This window comes from Salminus brasiliensis, chromosome 15 (genome assembly GCF_030463535.1).
Source record: "Salminus brasiliensis chromosome 15, fSalBra1.hap2, whole genome shotgun sequence".
NCBI classification, from domain to species: domain Eukaryota; kingdom Metazoa; phylum Chordata; class Actinopteri; order Characiformes; family Bryconidae; genus Salminus; species Salminus brasiliensis.
Window position 1 is genome coordinate 34,792,138 of NC_132892.1, and position 20,168 is coordinate 34,812,305.

Below are 20,168 nucleotides of genomic sequence, written 5' to 3' on the forward strand. Positions count from 1 at the left end.
CTCTCTCTCTCTCTCTGTGTCAGTGTGTCGGTATGGCAGTACTCAGTACAGTCTCAGTGCAGCATTATAACACCAGTAGAAGCTGGAGGAGGAAGTTCACGTGAACGTGACACAGTCCGTTAATAACAGCTGGGGAGCTGCAGAGCGCCTGTTCAAACTGCCTGCAGTTCAGTGATCTCTACGGTAGACTAGCGTACAGAGGAAATCATGATAGAAATGCACAGCTTACTCAGTTCCCTAGTGTGTTGCTAGGTGGTTGCTATGGTGTTTTCCAAGTTATTGCAATGGAATCCAAGGATGGTGCAAGGGTGCTAGTGGTTCCTATGGAGCTATATGTGGTAGCTAGATTGAGTATGGATATTACTGAAGGGGCTCAGTGGAGTTGCCATAGTCTGGTAGGGGTCAGTAGGGCAGTAGGGTTGGGGTATGGAGAGTATTGGTAGGGGTCAGTAGGGTTGGGGTATGGAGAGTGCTGGTAGGGGTCAGTAGGGTTGGGGTATGGAGAGTATTGGTAGGGGTCAGTAGGGTTGGGGTATGGAGAGTGCTGGTAGGGGTCAGTAGGGTTGGGGTATGGAGAGTATTGGTAGGGGTCAGTAGGGTTGGGGTATGGAGAGTGCTGGTAGGGGTCAGTAGGGTTGGGGTATGGAGAGTATTGGTAGGGGTCAGTAGGGTTGGGGTATGGAGAGTATTGGTAGGGGTCAGTAGGGTTGGGGTATGGAGAGTATTGGTAGGGGTCAGTAGGGTTGGGGTATGGAGAGTGCTGGTAGGGGTCAGTAGGGTTGGGGTATGGAGAGTATTGGTAGGGGTCAGTAGGGTTGGGGTATGGAGAGTGCTGGTAGGGGTCAGTAGGGTTGGGGTATGGAGAGTATTGGTAGGGGTCAGTAGGGTTGAGGGTATGAAGAGTACTGGTAGGGGTCAGTAGGGTTGAGGGTATGAAGAGTACTGGTAGAGGTCAGTAGGGTTGGGGTATGGAGAGTGCTGTAGGGGTCAGTAGGGTTGGGGTATGGAGAGTGCTGGTAGGGGTCAGTAGGGTTGAGGTATGGAGAGTGCTGGTAGAGGTCAGTAGGGTTGAGGTATGAAGAGTATTGGTAGGGGTCAGTAGGGTTGAGGGTATGAAGAGTACTGGTAGGGGTCAGTAGGGTTGAGGTATGAAGAGTGCTGGTAGGGGTCAGTAGGGCAGTAGGGTTGGGGTATGGAGAGTACTGGTAGAGGTCAGTAGGGTTGGGGTATGGAGAGTATTGGTAGGGGTCAGTAGGGTTGGGGTATGGAGAGTGCTGGTAGGGGTCAGTAGGGTTGAGGTATGGAGAGTGCTGGTAGGGGTCAGTAGGGTTGAGGTATGGAGAGTATTGGTAGGGGTCAGTAGGGTTGGGGTATGGAGAGTGCTGGTAGGGGTCAGTAGGGTTGGGGTATGGAGAGTGCTGGTAGGGGTCAGTAGGGTTGGGGTATGGAGAGTGCTGGTAGGGGTCAGTAGGGTTGAGGTATGGAGAGTGCTGGTAGGGGTCAGTAGGGTTGGGGTATGGAGAGTGCTGGTAGGGGTCAGTAGGGTTGGGGTATGGAGAGTGCTGGTAGGGGTCAGTAGGGTTGAGGTATGGAGAGTGCTGGTAGGGGTCAGTAGGGTTGAGGTATGGAGAGTATTGGTAGGGGTCAGTAGGGTTGGGGTATGGAGAGTGCTGGTAGGGGTCAGTAGGGTTGGGGTATGGAGAGTATTGGTAGGGGTCAGTAGGGTTGAGGTATGAAGAGTGCTGGTAGGGGTCAGTAGGGCAGTAGGGTTGGGGTATGGAGAGTGCTGTAGGGGTCAGTAGGGTTGAGGTATGGAGAGTACTGTAGGGGTCAGTAGGGTTGGGGTATGGAGAGTATTGGTAGGGGTCAGTAGGGTTGGGGTATGGAGAGTATTGGTAGGGGTCAGTAGGGTTGGGATATGGAGAGTATTGGTAGGGGTCAGTAGGGTTGGGGTATGGAGAGTACTGGTAGGGGTCAGTAGGGTTGGGGTATGGAGAGTGCTGTAGGGGTCAGTAGGGTTGGGGTATGGAGAGTGCTGGTAGGGGTCAGTAGGGTTGGGGTATGGAGAGTGCTGGTAGGGGTCAGTAGGGTTGGGGTATGGAGAGTATTAGTAGGGGTCAGTAGGGTTGGGGTATGGAGAGTACTGGTAGGGGTCAGTAGGGTTGGGGTATAGAGAGTGCTGTAGGGGTCAGTAGGGTTGGGGTATGGAGAGTACTGGTAGGGGTCAGTAGGGTTGGGGTATGGAGAGTGCTGGTAGGGGTCAGTAGGGTTGGGGTATGGAGAGTGCTGGTAGGGGTCAGTAGGGATGGGGTATGGAGAGTGCTGGTAGGGGTCAGTAGGGCAGTAGGGTTGGGGTATGGAGAGTGCTGGTAGGGGTCAGTAGGGTTGGGGTATGGAGAGTGCTGGTAGGGGTTAGTAGGGCAGTAGGGTTGGGGTATGGAGAGTACTGGTAGGGGTCAGTAGGGATGGGGTATGGAGAGTGCTGGTAGGGGTCAGTAGGGTTGGGGTATGGAGAGTGCTGGTAGGGGTCAGTAGGGTTGGGGTATGGAGAGTACTGGTAGGGGTCAGTAGGGTTGGGGTATGGAGAGTGCTGGTAGGGGTCAGTAGGGTTGGGGTATGGAGAGTGCTGGTAGGGGTCAGTAGGGTTGGGGTATGGAGAGTACTGGTAGGGGTCAGTAGGGTTGGGGTATGGAGAGTGCTGGTAGGGGTCAGTAGGGTTGGGGTATGGAGAGTATTGGTAGGGGTCAGTAGGGTTGGGGTATGGAGAGTGCTGGTAGGGGTCAGTAGGGTTGGGGTATGGAGAGTGCTGGTAGGGGGCAGTAGGGTTGGGGTATGGAGAGTACTGGTAGGGGTCAGTAGGGATGGGGTATGGAGAGTGCTGGTAGGGGTCAGTAGGGTTGGGGTATGGAGAGTGCTGGTAGGGGTCAGTAGGGTTGGGGTATAGAGAGTGCTGTAGGGGTCAGTAGGGTTGGGGTATGGAGAGTGCTGGTAGGGGTCAGTAGGGTTGGGGTATGGAGAGTGCTGTAGGGGTCAGTAGGGTTGGGGTATGGAGAGTGCTGGTATGTGATTAATTGATATGTTTGTGTGTGTGTGTGTGTGTGTGTGTGGGCAGTTCCTCTGTCTGAAGAACATCAGGACGTTTCTGTCGGCATGTCATGAGAAGTTTGGGATGAAGAAGAGTGAACTGTTCGAGGCCTTCGACCTCTTTGACGTCCGAGACTTTGGCAAGGTCTGACTCTCACTGCATTTATTTGAAGGCTGCTCACACAGGGGTGTTATAACACATATATTAACACTGAAGAATGTATTTATAAAGCAGTAGATGAGAATTCATGAGCAGGTTGTGCTTCTATTTGCAAGCTGGAGTAAGATATTGACTTACGTAAGCTTATCCCCAGGTAATGCACATAATAATAATAATAATAATAATGTTATTATTATTTTTTTATTATTATTATTATTAGTAGTAGTATTTTATATAATAATAATAATAATAATAATAATGTTATTGTTATTTTTATATTATTATTATTATTAGTAGTAGTATTTTATATAATCATAATAATAATAATAATAATAATAATTTATGTATATTGCACAAAAAAGATAATAAAAAAGAATGAAATGTATAATATTTAAGATAAAAAACAAAAAAGACATTTAAATAAAATGTATAGAAAGCAGCTTTACAACATAAATTGTTGTAATGCAATAGTTGTTTAAATAAAAGAATATATATTAATAAAATATTTAATTAAAAAAGATAAAATGAAGGTAAAAATATATATAGAGAGAATTATATTCAATTATATTCAATTTTTAGAAAAAACAGATAAAATATGATAAATAAAACTTTATGAAGAAAAATAAATATAAACACTTATGCAAACTGATCTAATTATTTTTTGCCTTTTAAAGCTGGTAATATTAGATATCTGATTAACATCTGTCAGTAAAGTGTTTCAGAACTTTTAGTTCCACCAGTTTTTTTTTTTTTTTTTGGTCTTTATTTTCAGAACATTTAATAAACCTGTATTTAATAACCTTTAAACACAATTTGGAATAAACTGAGATTTGTAGCTTTAACCTCTGAAGCTTCTAATAACCATTCAGTTATGAATCCTAACGCTGAAACTATACTGAATCATTTGATGATTGTTTAGTTTAGTGGAGTCCCCCTGGGTTCTATTTCGGGGCCCCTGAAACTGATCGTAACTACGCCGGTAGTGCAGTTCTGAATGATAATGAGTGTGGGTTTACAGACCGGATCAAAGGGCTTTAAACAACAAGAAAGGAATCTCAGCTGTGAAGGAAACAGGCCGGCAGTGTAAAGAGGCCGGAGCAAGGGCGAGCAGGGGGCGAGCAGGGGGCGAACAGGGGGCAAACAGGGGGCAAACAGGGGCGAGCAGGGGCGAGCAGGGGGCGAGCAGGGGGCAAACAGGGGCGAGCAGGGGCGAGCAGGGGGCGAACATGGGCGAGCAGGGGGTGAACAGGGGCGAGCAGGGGGTGAGCAGGAGGTGAGCAGGGGGCGAACAGGGGGCAAACAGGGGGCAAACAGGGGCGAGCAGGGGGCGAACATGGGCGAGCAGGGGGCGAACAGGGGGCAAACAGGGGCGAGCAGGGGGCAAACATTGGCGAGCAGGGGGCGAACATGGGCGAGCAGGGGCGAGCAGGGGGTGAGCAGGGGGCGAGCAGGGGGCGAACATGGGCGAGCAGGGGCAAGCAGGGGGCGAGCAGGGGGTGAGCAGGGGGTGAGCAGGGGCGAGCAGGGGGCGAACAGGGGGCGAGCAGGGGGCGAACAGGGGCGAGCAGGGGGTGAACAGGGGGTGAGCAGGGGGCGAACAGGGGGCGAACAGGGGGTGAGCAGGGGCGAGCAGGGGGCGAGCAGGGGGCGAACAGGGGGCGAGCAGGGGGCGAACAGGGGCGAGCAGGGGGTGAACAGGGGGTGAGCAGGGGGCGAACAGGGGGCGAACAGGGGGTGAGCAGGGGCGAGCAGGGGGTGAGCAGGGGGCGAGCAGGGGGCGAACAGGGGCGAGCAGGGGGCGAGCAGGGGGCGAACAGGGGGCGAACAGGGGCGAGCAGGGGGCGAGCAGGGGGCGAACAGGGGGTGAGCAGGGGCGAGCAGGGGGCGAGCACGGGGCGAGCAGGCGTGACTCTCACTGCAGAATTCTGCTGTACTGTGGTGTTCAGCCGTGCCCCTCAGCCCTGATTATTAGCTGTGTGACTGCTCTCTCCTGCAGGTGATCGGCACGCTGTCCGTTCTGTCCCAAACCCATACAGCCGTCCAGAAGGGATTCAGGTGAGAACAGCCGACACACTCCCACCCCCATACCACAACACCCCCTCCACACACACACACACTAATTGAATTTAGGTTGACTGACATTCGATAGATCAGCTCCTCACTAAATCAATACTGGTCCTAAATCTAGTCTTCATGGGAAATTCTTAAAATATAATAAATAAATAAATAATAATTCATAAATCTACTTTCTCTGAGTGTAAATAATAACACAAGGAAGAAAGCGTACCAGTAAATGAATGCTAGTCTATGACCAATCTAAAAATAATAGGTCTTCAGTGAAAATAGTAATTACAGAAGTAATTAAAAATAATTTAACAAACAATTACAATTCAGTATAAAAAGTCACCAATACACAAACAAACAGATCACACTATTTAATGTGCACACTGATATACTTTCAATATATTTAATATACTAATAAGTTCATATAAAGTATATATACATACACACTACCACCATATATAAATTATAAAATTATATATACTAATATATAAACATTTATTCTCTATTAATTCTACACTACTACTGCTTATTTACTGAATTTAACAAATTGAGAAAAGCCCATTAAATGTTGTGTGTGCAAAATAATGTCACATTAAAATTTTATCCTTAATTATTTCTTAATAAAAGTGTTAAATTCAGTAAATGAATAGAAATGATGTCTAAAATATGCAGAAAATGTCATTTAGGGTCGAATTGTAAAGGATTACGCTGTGTGTGTGTGTGTGTGTGTGGTTTTGTGTTTTTCCTCCTCAGACCTTTTCCTGATGAAGTGTGTGTAGGAGATGACGACATCTACAACGGCCTCTCAGACCAGATAGAGTGAGTGTGTGTGTGTGTGTGTGTGAGTGTGTGTGATCTCCTGGTTATTGTGTTTCTTTTATTCCTAGTTGGGCACCTATTGTGGGCGGGGCTTGAAGTTGACCATTTGCATATTATTCATGTCCTGTCTCTCTGTCTCTGCCTCAGTGACACGGTGGATGAAGATGATGATCTGTACGACTGCGTGGAGGATGAAGAGAATGAGGGAGATGATATTTATGAAGACCTGATGAGGACAGAGGAACCTCCAGAGACAGTGAGACACACACACACACACACACACACACACACACACACACACACACACACATACACCAACCACATTCTACTGATTTGATACCAAAAGATGAAAAAACACTAATAGAAATGTGTGTGTGTGTGTGTGTGTGTGTGTGTGTGTGTGTGTGTGTGTGTGTGTGTGCGTGTGTGTGTGTTCTCAGAAGGTTGAGGTGGATAAGAGGAGCTGCTGTCTGCAGGAGATTCAGCAGACTGAGGAGAAATACACACAAACACTGGAGTCTATACTGCAGGTACACAAGCACACACATACACACAAAAAGCTCACACACACACACAGCTCACACAGTTGCACTAAACCCAGGGTGTGTGTGTGTGTGTGTGTGTGTGTGTGTGTGTGTGTGTTTTAGCACTTTCTGAAGCCACTGCAGGCTTTCCTCAAACCCCCTGACATCGAGAGCATCTTCATCAATATAGAGGTAATACTGCACTCCCTCACCCATTCACCACCCATCCATCATCCATTCATCATCCAATCAACATCCATTTATTCACCTTTATCAATGTAGGGATAATTCTGAATTCATACATACATTCATACATCATCCATTCATCATTCATTTATCATCCATTCATTTATCATCCATTCATTCATCATTCATTTATCATCCATTCATTCATCATCCATTTATCATCCATTTATCATCCATTTATCATTCACATATTATTCATCCATTTATCATCCATTTATCATCCATTTATCATCCATTCATCATCCATTTATCATTCACATATTATTCATCCATTTATCATCCATTTATCATCCATTCATCATCCATTTATCATTCATATATTATTCATCCATTCATCATCCATTTATCATTCACATATTATTCATCCATTTATCATCCATTTATCATCCATTCATCATCCATTTATCATTCATATATTATTCATCCATTTATCATCCATTTATCATTCATATATTATTCATCCATTCATCATCCATTTATCATCCATTTATCATCCATTCATCATCCATTTATCATTCATATATTATTCATCCATTCATCATCCATTTATCATCCATTTATCATCCATTTATCATCCATTCATCATCCATTTATCATTCACATATTATTCATCCATTTATCATCCATTTATCATCAATTTATCATCCATTCATCATCCATTTATCATTCACATATTATTCATCCATTTATCATCCATTTATCATCAATTTATCATCCATTCATCATCCATTTATCATTCATATATTATTCATCCATTCATCATCCATTTATCATTCATATATTATTCATCCATTCATCATCAATTTATCATCCATTCATCATCCATTTATCATTCATATATTATTCATCCATTCATCATCCATTTATCATTCATATATTATTCATCCATTCATCATCCATTTATCATTCATTTATCATTCATTCATCATCAATTTATCATCCATTCATCATCCATTTATCATTCATATATTATTCATCCATTCATCATCCATTTATCATCCATTTATTATCCATATATCATCCATTCATCATCCATTTATCATTCATATATTATTCATCCATTCATCATCCATTTATCATTCATATATTATTCATCCATTCATCATCAATTTATCATCCATTCATCATCCATTTATCATTCATATATTATTCATCCATTCATCATCCATTTATCATTCATATATTATTCATCCATTCATCATCCATTTATCATTCATTTATCATTCATTCATCATCAATTTATCATCCATTCATCATCCATTTATCATTCATATATTATTCATCCATTCATCATCCATTTATCATTCATATATTATTCATCCATTCATCATCCATTTATCATTCATTTATCATTCATTCATCATCAATTTATCATCCATTCATCATCCATTTATCATTCATATATTATTCATCCATTCATCATCCATTTATCATCCATTTATTATCCATATATCATCCATTCATCATCCATTTATCATCCGTTAATCATTCATTAATTAATTCATCATTCATTGATTCCTTGATTAATTATTTTATCACCCATTCATCTTCCATTCATCCCTCATCATCATCAATTCATCCATTCATCATTCATTCATTCATTCATTCATTCAGGAATTATTCACTCATCACTAATGAATGAATGAATGAATGAATGAATTAATTAATTGATTAATTCATTCATCTCCATCAATACAGAGGTAACACTGCATTCATTTATACATTTCCCATCATTCAGCAATTCATTCTTTGTTTCAGTATTCATTCATTGCCAGTTCATTCATTCATTCATCTTTTTCAATATAGATGTAATAATTTCCTGAGCATTCATAATTCACAGATCATCTATCTTCATCAGCATCTTTGTGTGTGTGTGTGTGTGTGTGTGTGTGTAGGATCTAGTGGGTACTCATCGCTGTCTGCTGAAGGAGGTGCAGAGCTCTATATCAGCGTATGGAGCAGAAAACCTCTACCAGATCTTCATCGATTATAAGGAGAAGTGAGCTCACAGGGCTGCTTATACACTAGCAATACATTAGGTTACAGACCAGTTAACTCCGCCCACACCAGCTTATTGGCTAAAAGTTCTACCCATGTCGTTCTGTCATCAGATAACATGATGTTTACTCTATTACCGTACTCGTATCCTTACACTCAGCACTAGCAACTACAATGGAAGCTTTAAAGTGCTAGAACTACTTTTTTGGGCGGAGGAGGCGGTCAGTATTAAACCCTACACTCTTCACTTTACCCGAAATACCTGCAGGCTGCTGCTGTACGGCCGGTACTGCAGTCAGGTGGAATCTGCCACCAAACACCTGGACAAGATCGCCAGCTTGAGAGAGGACGTCAAAATGAAACTAGAGGTACACACACTCACAATGAAACCACACACTCACTCACACACACACACACTCACACACACATACACTCACTCACACACACACACACACACACACACCCTCACACATTTGAGATGTTTTTGATATGTGTGCAGTAATTAGCCCCTCCCCTCCCCACAGGAGTGCTCTATGAGAGCCAACAGCGGCCGCTTTTCTCTCCGAGACCTTCTCATGGTGCCCATGCAGAGAGTGCTCAAATACCACTTACTGCTGCAGGTAACACACACACACACACATACACACACACTTCATATGCATTGAAGTCCGTTCTTCCCTCCACTCGTACAGTATTGCCTGCTAGTGACACACCCTCAAGCTCAAGCTCGATACATCCACCCCCATGCTTCACAATGGACCATATCTGTGTGATCTGCATGGTGGATTAGATCATTGCGTGGTTGAGCAGGTGTACGGTACCTGATTAACGATGTTTAGATCAGAGGGCAGTGAGGGCCGTCCCAGAAGCTTCGGTTTGGGTCTCCTCAGGTGGTCCACGGTGGTCTCGAGCTGCGTTTTGGATCATTTTTCTGTTGTAGAAGCCACAGGCTGCTCCATCTAACCTTCCCAATGCCACTGGCTGCAGCACAACCCCACAGCTGGCGAGGTGTTCTCGTCATGAAATGCACCGCACCTTCTGATTAGGTTTGTGCAGGCAATGCTGCACCACCCTCTTGACCTCTTGACCCGGCCCACACTACAAGGTGATCGGGCCGACTGTGGGGCCGGTTTGCTTTTCTAGACAATTCGCAAAGGATTCTCTGGTATAATTCGAACCCTTGCCTGATGCCTGATGATGACTGTCAACCACAGAGAGCCGGGCTGAACCAAACTTTCAGATACCGTCAGCCGGGGTCATATATACACTTCTACACGAGCCTAAGGGGAATTTACACACACACACACACACACACACACACACACACACACTAACACACACACAGTGCACTAAAATACATTTCTTATTTGCAGGTTAATTTGGTACCTGGCCATTAGAATCATCCTACCCCCCAACCCCCCCATACAGTGCCCAGCCCCCAGCCCCCAGCCACAGCACAGATTTCTGCAAACCCAAGTTTTATCCATTTTACCAAAAGCAAGAGGATCAACTTCATAAAAAACTGGGCTTCATTAAGGGACCGGGTTGAAATTGTTAACACTTAACAATTTTTATTAATTATTATTTGTTAATATATGATATTATTATATTAATATATTAATATATATGAATAATAATTGTTTCCTGAGCAGTATTTTTAACGTCCAGATAAACGGCTTCCACGCGAACTCTCGAGGTGCCTACGTTCTTTTCTTCCTCTGGGCTTTTTCTGCGCGATGCAGCAGTTCACAAGAAATTCCCGCGAGGGGTTTGAGGTTCGGAGCTGTCGGCCGGGACTCTTTTGCATGTATGATCTGAAAGTGTGGGGTGTTTCTTTCAGTGTGGGAACTTTGATGATGACTAACAACCTAACAACGTTAAAAAACCATAACATTAACATCCCGTAGTGTGGGCCAGGCATCAGACCATTCAGGTTCTCAGCAGTCAGGTTCTTCTGGAGGTTTGGTTTTGGATTGGTTTTCTTGATCTTCTGAATCTTCTCTTGTCCTCCACAGTTCGCCTGAACTGCCACTTGATTACGTTAACAGTTAGCTAAAAAAAATACTGGCTAATATCTTAATATGAATATCTTAATATGAATATAGCTGTCCCTTGGTTGCATTCTGATTGACGGACCCTCTTAAGAACTGCAAAAATAAACTAACAAAAACAGCAAATAATCAATTAATTGTTTAATATTGGACAAACATACAGTTTAGCAATTTTGAAACTCGAGTTCTTAGATGATTAAAGCACTGAATGGGATTTCTATGGCTGAATAAGTCAGGGTGTGACGGGGTGGTAACGTTAAGCTGTGTCTGTAGTGGTAATGTGAAAACGGCTCATGGCCATTCAGGTTCTCAGCAGTCAGGTTCTTCTGGAGGTTTGGTTTTGGATTGGTTTTCTTGATCTTCTGGATCTTCTCTTGTCCTCCACAGTTCCCCTGAGCTGATATTTGATTACAGCAGTTTGCACAAAGACACTTCTTATTTCTTAATTCTTATTAATGAATTTCTTATTATGAGTACAGCCGTCCCTGCCGTGTGGTTTCCAGCTCTTTAGAGGGATGTTTAGAGGCGTTTATGAGAAGGTCTGAAGAGGTTGGATTCAGCCGATTGATCCTAATTTGAATTGATCTGAAGGATGCTTATAATTAATTATAATTATTAAGTATTAATGGAGATATGTGTTTTTTGCAGGAACTGGTGAAACACACTGTTAATCCAACAGACAAGGAGAACCTTCGCACCGCACTGGACGCCATGAGGGTGAGTGTGTGTGTGATTGTGTGATTGTGTGTTTGTAGTCAGTTTGTTAAAGACAAATGTGTGTGTATAATGTGTGTATTTGCTGTGTGTGTGTGTGTGTGTGTGTGTGTAGGATCTAGCGCAGTGTGTGAACGAGGTGAAGAGGGATAATGAAATCATTCGTCAGATCACGGCGTTTCAGCTCTGCATTGAGAACATGGTAAGAGCCGGAGGAATTTATGATCAAATGATTAATGATTAATTCATTGAATTTATTATTTATTGATCAGTTCATTATTTGATTCAGGTCTCAGAAACTGATCTGTAAAGCTGTAAAGCTGATCTGTTAATCTGGGCAGAAGGAGCTTGTTTGTTCTGGCATGCAATGAAGTAATGAGAGTAATTGCACACAATTGGTGTGACGGGGTGGTGGGGTTCTGCTTGATGGACAACCGAAATCAAAAAAATTATTATTATATTATTTTTTAAAAATATTATTAAAAATAATACAAATACCGTTTCCAGCTTTTAAAACTACCATAAACCTTAAAGGACGTCATTTTCTCTACATTATGTCATTGAGAGGCCGTCCCGTATAACACAACCACCCTGTTACACTGGCTTAATTATCCATAGCAACCGCATTCAGAGACGAGTGATCAAGAAGACCATTTTTATGGCCAATAATAAGATTTTGTAGAAATCTTGAATTTAGAAAACGGCTAAATGGGTCAGTGTGACGGGGTGGTTGCGTTCTGATTGACGGATCCTCTCGAGAAAACAAAAACTAACAAAAATAGCAAATAATCAATACTGGACAAACGTACAGTTTACTAATATTGGAACTCGGGTTCTTGGGAACCCATACTGCATCAATTAGCTCTAGAGCTATGAGGCTAATGTAGCTAACGAGTAATGGAAGCCTTTACTACATTGAGAGGCCGTCCCATATAACACAACCACCCTGTTACACTGGCTTATTTAGCCATAGCAACCGCATTCAGTGACGTGTGATCAAGAAGACCATTTTCATAGCCAAATACTTTTGGTGTGACGGGGTGGTTGTGTTATTTAGGGTGGACCTTCAGGATGTAGAAATGAACAAATGATCAACATTTGAGGAAAGTTCAGTTTACCAGCTTTACCAACTTTGAATTTCTATGGCTAAATGGGTCAGTGTGACGGGGTGGTTGCGTTCTGATTGACGGATCCTCTCGAGAAAACTAAAAACTAACAAAAATAGCAAATAATCAATACTGGACAAACGTACAGTTTACTAATATTGGAACTCGGGTTCTTAGAAGCTTAAAGCACTGAATAGGATTTCTATGGCTAAATAGGTCAGTGTGACGGGGTGGTGTCTTAAGGATGGGCAAAATTACAAATAAGCAACACAGCTTTACCAGCTTAACGGAAGCTTAAAGGCCATCAGTTTCTCTCCGTCGCATCTCTGAATGTGATTATTAATGGCTGAATAAGTCAGGGTGTGACGGGGTGGTTGTATAATTACAATCAGGGCTCCGTCTGAGTCAGATAGTAAGACACATGCTGGTGTAATTTGCTCTGGATACTTGTATTGTGATCATATGCGATCATATCGTACAGTACCTGATTATCAGTCCGTTTTAAACAGCTCCAGGGATCATGCCCTCCAAAACTTGCAAACGTTTTGCAGAGCATCAAGCCGTGCAGCGGAGCAGCTAACCACAGCTGGGTTCTCTCATTCTGACTGAACACAGCCCTCACCTTCTGATATCGCTCTCAGAATACGATCACAAATACAAGCGATAATTCCCCAAACAAACCCAGCTTTCCCCTTCAGAAGCCTTTTACAAGCCAAGTGAACCAATTAGCTCTAGAACTATGAGGCTAATGTAGCTAACGAGTAATGGAAGCCTTTACTACACCAATTAGCTCTAGAGCTATGAGGCTAATGTAGCTAACGAGTAAAGGAAGCCTTTACTACATCAATTAGCTCTAGAGCTATGAGGCTAATGTAGCTAATGAGTAATGGAAGCCAATGTACATCAATTAGCTCTAGAGCTATGAGGCTTATGTAGCTAATGAGTAATGGAAGCCAATGTACACCAATTAGCTCTAGAACTATGAGGCTAATGTAGCTAACGAGTAATGGAAGCCTTTACTACATCAATTAGCTCTAGAGCTATGAGGCTAATGTAGCTAACGAGTAATGGAAGCCTTTACTACATCAATTAGCTCTAGAGCTATGAGGCTAATGTAGCTAATGAGTAATGGAAGCCTTTACTACACCAATTAGCTCTAGAGCTATGAGGCTAATGTAGCTAATGAGTAATGGAAGCCTTTACTACACCAATTAGCTCTAGAGCTATGAGGCTAATGTAGCTAACGAGTAATGGAAGCCAATGTACATCAATTAGCTCTAGAGCTATGAGGCTTATGTAGCTAACGAGTAATGGAAGCCAATGTACACCAATTAGCTCTAGAGCTATGAGGCTTATGTAGCTAACGAGTAATGGAAGCCTTTACTACATCAATTAGCTCTAGAGCTATGAGGCTAATGTAGCTAACGAGTAATGGAAGCCTTTACTACATCAATTAGCTCTAGAGCTATGAGGCTAATGTAGCTAACGAGTAAAGGAAGCCAATGTACACCAATTAGCTCTAGAGCTATGAGGCTTATGTAGCTAACGAGTAATGGAAGCCTTTACTACACCAATTAGCTCTAGAGCTATGAGGCTAATGTAGCTAACGAGTAATGGAAGCCTTTACTACATCAATTAGCTCTAGAACTATGAGGATAATGTAGCTAACGAGTAATGGAAGCCAATGTACATCAATTAGCTCTAGAGCTATGAGGCTAATGTAGCTAATGAGTAATGGAAGCCAATGTACATCAATTAGCTCTAGAGCTATGAGGCTTATGTAGCTAACGAGTAATGGAAGCCAATGTACATCAATTAGCTCTAGAACTATGAGGCTAATGTAGCTAACGAGTAAAGGAAGCCTTTACTACACCAATTAGCTCTAGAACTATGAGGCTAATGTAGCTAACGAGTAAAGGAAGCCTTTACTACATCAATTAGCTCTAGAACTATGAGGATAATGTAGCTAATGAGTAATGGAAGCCAATGTACATCAATTAGCTCTAGAGCTATGAGGCTAATGTAGCTAATGAGTAATGGAAGCCTTTACTACATCAATTAGCTCTAGAACTATGAGGATAATGTAGCTAACGAGTAATGGAAGCCAATGTACATCAATTAGCTCTAGAGCTATGAGGCTAATGTAGCTAATGAGTAATGGAAGCCAATGTACATCAATTAGCTCTAGAGCTATGAGGCTTATGTAGCTAACGAGTAATGGAAGCCAATGTACATCAATTAGCTCTAGAACTATGAGGCTAATGTAGCTAACGAGTAAAGGAAGCCTTTACTACATCAATTAGCTCTAGAGCTATGAGGCTAATGTAGCTAACGAGTAAAGGAAGCCTTTACTACATCAATTAGCTCTAGAACTATGAGGATAATGTAGCTAACGAGTAATGGAAGCCTTTACTACATCAATTAGCTCTAGAGCTATGAGGCTAATGTAGCTAACGAGTAATGGAAGCCAATGTACACCAATTAGCTCTAGAGCTATGAGGCTTATGTAGCTAACGAGTAAAGGAAGCCAATGTACACCAATTAGCTCTAGAGCTATGAGGCTTATGTAGCTAACGAGTAATGGAAGCCAATGTACATCAATTAGCTCTAGAGCTATGAGGCTTATGTAGCTAATGAGTAATGGAAGCCAATGTACATCAATTAGCTCTAGAGCTATGAGGCTAATGTAGCTAATGAGTAATGGAAGCCAATGTACATCAATTAGCTCTAGAGCTATGAGGCTAATGTAGCTAACGAGTAATGGAAGCCAATATACACCAATTAGCTCTAGAGCTATGAGGCTAATGTAGCTAATGAGTAATGGAAGCCTTTACTACATCAATTAGCTCTAGAGCTATGAGGCTAATGTAGCTAATGAGTAATGGAAGCCAATGTACATCAATTAGCTCTAGAGCTATGAGGCTAATGTAGCTAACGAGTAATGGAAGCCAATGTACACCAATTAGCTCTAGAGCTATGAGGCTTATGTAGCTAACGAGTAATGGAAGCCAATGTACACCAATTAGCTCTAGAGCTATGAGGCTAATGTAGCTAACGAGTAATGGAAGCCAATGTACACCAATTAGCTCTAGAGCTATGAGGCTAATGTAGCTAACAAGTAATGGAAGCCAATGTACACGAATTAGCTCTAGAGCTATGAGGCTAATGTAGCTAACGAGTAAAGGAAGCCAATGTACACCAATTAGCTCTAGAGCTATGAGGCTAATGTAGCTAACGAGTAATGGAAGCCTTTACTACATCAATTAGCTCTAGAGCTATGAGGCTAATGTAGCTAAAGAGTAATGGAAGCCAATGTACACCAATTAGCTCTAGAGCTATGAGGCTAATGTAGCTAACGAGTAATGGAAGCCTTTACTACATCAATTAGCTCTAGAGCTATGAGGCTAATGTAGCTAATGAGTAATGGAAGCCAATGTACATCAATTAGCTCTAGAGCTATGAGGCTAATGTAGCTAACGAGTAATGGAAGCCAATGTACACCAATTAGCTCTAGAGCTATGAGGCTTATGTAGCTAACGAGTAATGGAAGCCAATGTACACCAATTAGCTCTAGAGCTATGAGGCTAATGTAGCTAACGAGTAATGGAAGCCAATGTACACCAATTAGCTCTAGAGCTATGAGGCTAATGTAGCTAACAAGTAATGGAAGCCAATGTACACGAATTAGCTCTAGAGCTATGAGGCTAATGTAGCTAACGAGTAAAGGAAGCCAATGTACACCAATTAGCTCTAGAGCTATGAGGCTAATGTAGCTAACGAGTAATGGAAGCCTTTACTACATCAATTAGCTCTAGAGCTATGAGGCTTATGTAGCTAATGAGTAATGGAAGCCTTTACTACACCAATTAGCTCTAGAGCTATGAGGCTAATGTAGCTAACGAGTAATGGAAGCCAATGTACATCAATTAGCTCTAGAGCTATGAGGCTTATGTAGCTAACGAGTAATGGAAGCCAATGTACACCAATTAGCTCTAGAGCTATGAGGCTTATGTAGCTAACGAGTAATGCAAGCCAATGTACACCAATTAGCTCTAGAGCTATGAGGCTAATGTAGCTAACGAGTAATGGAAGCCTTTACTACATCAATTAGCTCTAGAGCTATGAGGCTAATGTAGCTAACGAGTAATGGAAGCCTTTACTACATCAATTAGCTCTAGAGCTATGAGGCTAATGTAGCTAACGAGTAATGGAAGCCAATGTACACCAATTAGCTCTAGAGCTATGAGGCTAATGTAGCTAACGAGTAATGGAAGCCTTTACTACATCAATTAGCTCTAGAGCTATGAGGCTAATGTAGCTAACGAGTAATGGAAGCCTTTACTACATCAATTAGCTCTAGAGCTATGAGGCTAATGTAGCTAACGAGTAATGGAAGCCTTTACTACATCAATTAGCTCTAGAGCTATGAGGCTTATGTAGCTAACGAGTAATGGAAGCCAATGTACACCAATTAGCTCTAGAGCTATGAGGCTAATGTAGCTAACGAGTAATGGAAGCCTTTACTACATCAATTAGCTCTAGAGCTATGAGGCTTATGTAGCTAACGAGTAATGGAAGCCAATATACACCAATTAGCTCTAGAGCTATGAGGCTAATGTAGCTAACGAGTAAAGGAAGCCAATGTACACCAATTAGCTCTAGAGCTATGAGGCTTATGTAGCTAACGAGTAATGGAAGCCTTTACTACATCAATTAGCTCTAGAGCTATGAGGCTAATGTAGCTAACGAGTAATGGAAGCCAATGTACACCAATTAGCTCTAGAGCTATGAGGCTAATGTAGCTAACAAGTAATGGAAGCCAATGTACACGAATTAGCTCTAGAGCTATGAGGCTAATGTAGCTAACGAGTAAAGGAAGCCAATGTACACCAATTAGCTCTAGAGCTATGAGGCTAATGTAGCTAACGAGTAATGGAAGCCTTTACTACATCAATTAGCTCTAGAGCTATGAGGCTAATGTAGCTAAAGAGTAATGGAAGCCAATGTACACCAATTAGCTCTAGAGCTATGAGGCTAATGTAGCTAACGAGTAATGGAAGCCTTTACTACATCAATTAGCTCTAGAGCTATGAGGCTAATGTAGCTAATGAGTAATGGAAGCCAATGTACATCAATTAGCTCTAGAGCTATGAGGCTAATGTAGCTAACGAGTAATGGAAGCCAATGTACACCAATTAGCTCTAGAGCTATGAGGCTTATGTAGCTAACGAGTAATGGAAGCCAATGTACACCAATTAGCTCTAGAGCTATGAGGCTAATGTAGCTAACGAGTAATGGAAGCCAATGTACACCAATTAGCTCTAGAGCTATGAGGCTAATGTAGCTAACAAGTAATGGAAGCCAATGTACACGAATTAGCTCTAGAGCTATGAGGCTAATGTAGCTAACGAGTAAAGGAAGCCAATGTACACCAATTAGCTCTAGAGCTATGAGGCTAATGTAGCTAACGAGTAATGGAAGCCTTTACTACATCAATTAGCTCTAGAGCTATGAGGCTTATGTAGCTAATGAGTAATGGAAGCCTTTACTACACCAATTAGCTCTAGAGCTATGAGGCTAATGTAGCTAACGAGTAATGGAAGCCAATGTACATCAATTAGCTCTAGAGCTATGAGGCTTATGTAGCTAACGAGTAATGGAAGCCAATGTACACCAATTAGCTCTAGAGCTATGAGGCTTATGTAGCTAACGAGTAATGCAAGCCAATGTACACCAATTAGCTCTAGAGCTATGAGGCTAATGTAGCTAACGAGTAATGGAAGCCTTTACTACATCAATTAGCTCTAGAGCTATGAGGCTAATGTAGCTAACGAGTAATGGAAGCCTTTACTACATCAATTAGCTCTAGAGCTATGAGGCTAATGTAGCTAACGAGTAATGGAAGCCAATGTACACCAATTAGCTCTAGAGCTATGAGGCTAATGTAGCTAACGAGTAATGGAAGCCTTTACTACATCAATTAGCTCTAGAGCTATGAGGCTAATGTAGCTAACGAGTAATGGAAGCCTTTACTACATCAATTAGCTCTAGAGCTATGAGGCTAATGTAGCTAACGAGTAATGGAAGCCTTTACTACATCAATTAGCTCTAGAGCTATGAGGCTTATGTAGCTAACGAGTAATGGAAGCCAATGTACACCAATTAGCTCTAGAGCTATGAGGCTAATGTAGCTAACGAGTAATGGAAGCCTTTACTACATCAATTAGCTCTAGAGCTATGAGGCTTATGTAGCTAACGAGTAAAGGAAGCCAATGTACACCAATTAGCTCTAGAGCTATGAGGCTTATGTAGCTAACGAGTAAAGGAAGCCAATGTACACCAATTAGCTCTAGAGCTATGAGGCTTATGTAGCTAACGAGTAATGGAAGCCTTTACTACATCAATTAGCTCTAGAGCTATGAGGCTAATGTAGCTAACGAGTAATGGAAGCCAATGTACACCAATTAGCTCTAGAGCTATGAGGCTAATGTAGCTAACGAGTAAAGGAAGCCTTTACTACATCAATTAGCTCTAGAGCTATGAGGCTTATGTAGCTAACGAGTAATGGAAGCCAATGTACACCAATTAGCTCTAGAGCTATGAGGCTAATGTAGCTAACGAGTAAAGGAAGCCTTTACTACATCAATTAGCTCTAGAGCTATGAGGCTAATGTAGCTAACGAGTAATGGAAGCCAATGTACACCAATTAGCTCTAGAGCTATGAGGCTAATGTAGCTAACGAGTAAAGGAAGCCAATGTACACCAATTAGCATAGTGCTAACTGCATCTTACACTCCTCAAACTTTACCAGACCCATATTACATTATGTCAACTATATGGACAAAAGTATTGGGACAGTATTCAGCGACATAAGCATTAGTGAGGTCAGGATGTTGGATGATGATCATCACCCCACCTTATCATCCCCAACTCCTCAACTCATCCAAAAGTACTGGATGGAGCTCCTCCACCATCATTCCAGAGAACACAGCTCCTCCACTGCTCCACAGCTCCTCAATGCTGGGGGGCTTTATACCCCTCTAGCCCACGCCTGCCATTATTAGGCAGCATGGAGTCAATAGGGTCATGATGTCCTATTCTACTGGCAGTACTTGGGCGCACCTTAAAGTAGTTGAATGCCTGAATTAGAAGGGCTGTCCATAAATATTTGGACATGTAGAAGAAAGAATCTGAAGTGTAACAGGTCTTAGCAGTGGTCCTGAAGACACCCCCACCCCAGCTGTAGCGCCCCACCTCCACCATTTCTCCTCTCTCTCCCCTCAGTGTCAGTCTCTCGCTCTGTTCGGCCGCCCGAAGATCGACGGAGAGCTGAAGATCTGCACTCCTGAGAAGAAGTCCAAGCAAGACAGGTGTGTGAGTTTTAGAGAATGTGTGTGAGTGT

General features: G+C 42.5%; 1 protein-coding gene across 2 annotated transcripts in view; it reads left to right on the forward strand.

The window, feature by feature from the left end:
• LOC140535672 (proto-oncogene vav-like) overlaps positions 1-20,168 on the forward strand; it is a 52,390-nt gene that overhangs the window by 10,335 nt on the left and 21,887 nt on the right. For both annotated transcript variants that reach the window (XM_072657103.1, XM_072657104.1), the window contains exons 3-14: positions 3,113-3,229; positions 5,241-5,299; positions 6,062-6,127; positions 6,275-6,383; positions 6,568-6,657; positions 6,775-6,843; positions 8,793-8,896; positions 9,164-9,263; positions 9,420-9,515; positions 11,595-11,663; positions 11,776-11,862; positions 20,051-20,136. In XM_072657103.1, the coding sequence (XP_072513204.1) occupies positions 3,113-3,229; positions 5,241-5,299; positions 6,062-6,127; positions 6,275-6,383; positions 6,568-6,657; positions 6,775-6,843; positions 8,793-8,896; positions 9,164-9,263; positions 9,420-9,515; positions 11,595-11,663; positions 11,776-11,862; positions 20,051-20,136 (1,052 nt within the window). The remainder of the gene's footprint in view (positions 1-3,112; positions 3,230-5,240; positions 5,300-6,061; positions 6,128-6,274; positions 6,384-6,567; positions 6,658-6,774; positions 6,844-8,792; positions 8,897-9,163; positions 9,264-9,419; positions 9,516-11,594; positions 11,664-11,775; positions 11,863-20,050; positions 20,137-20,168) is intronic.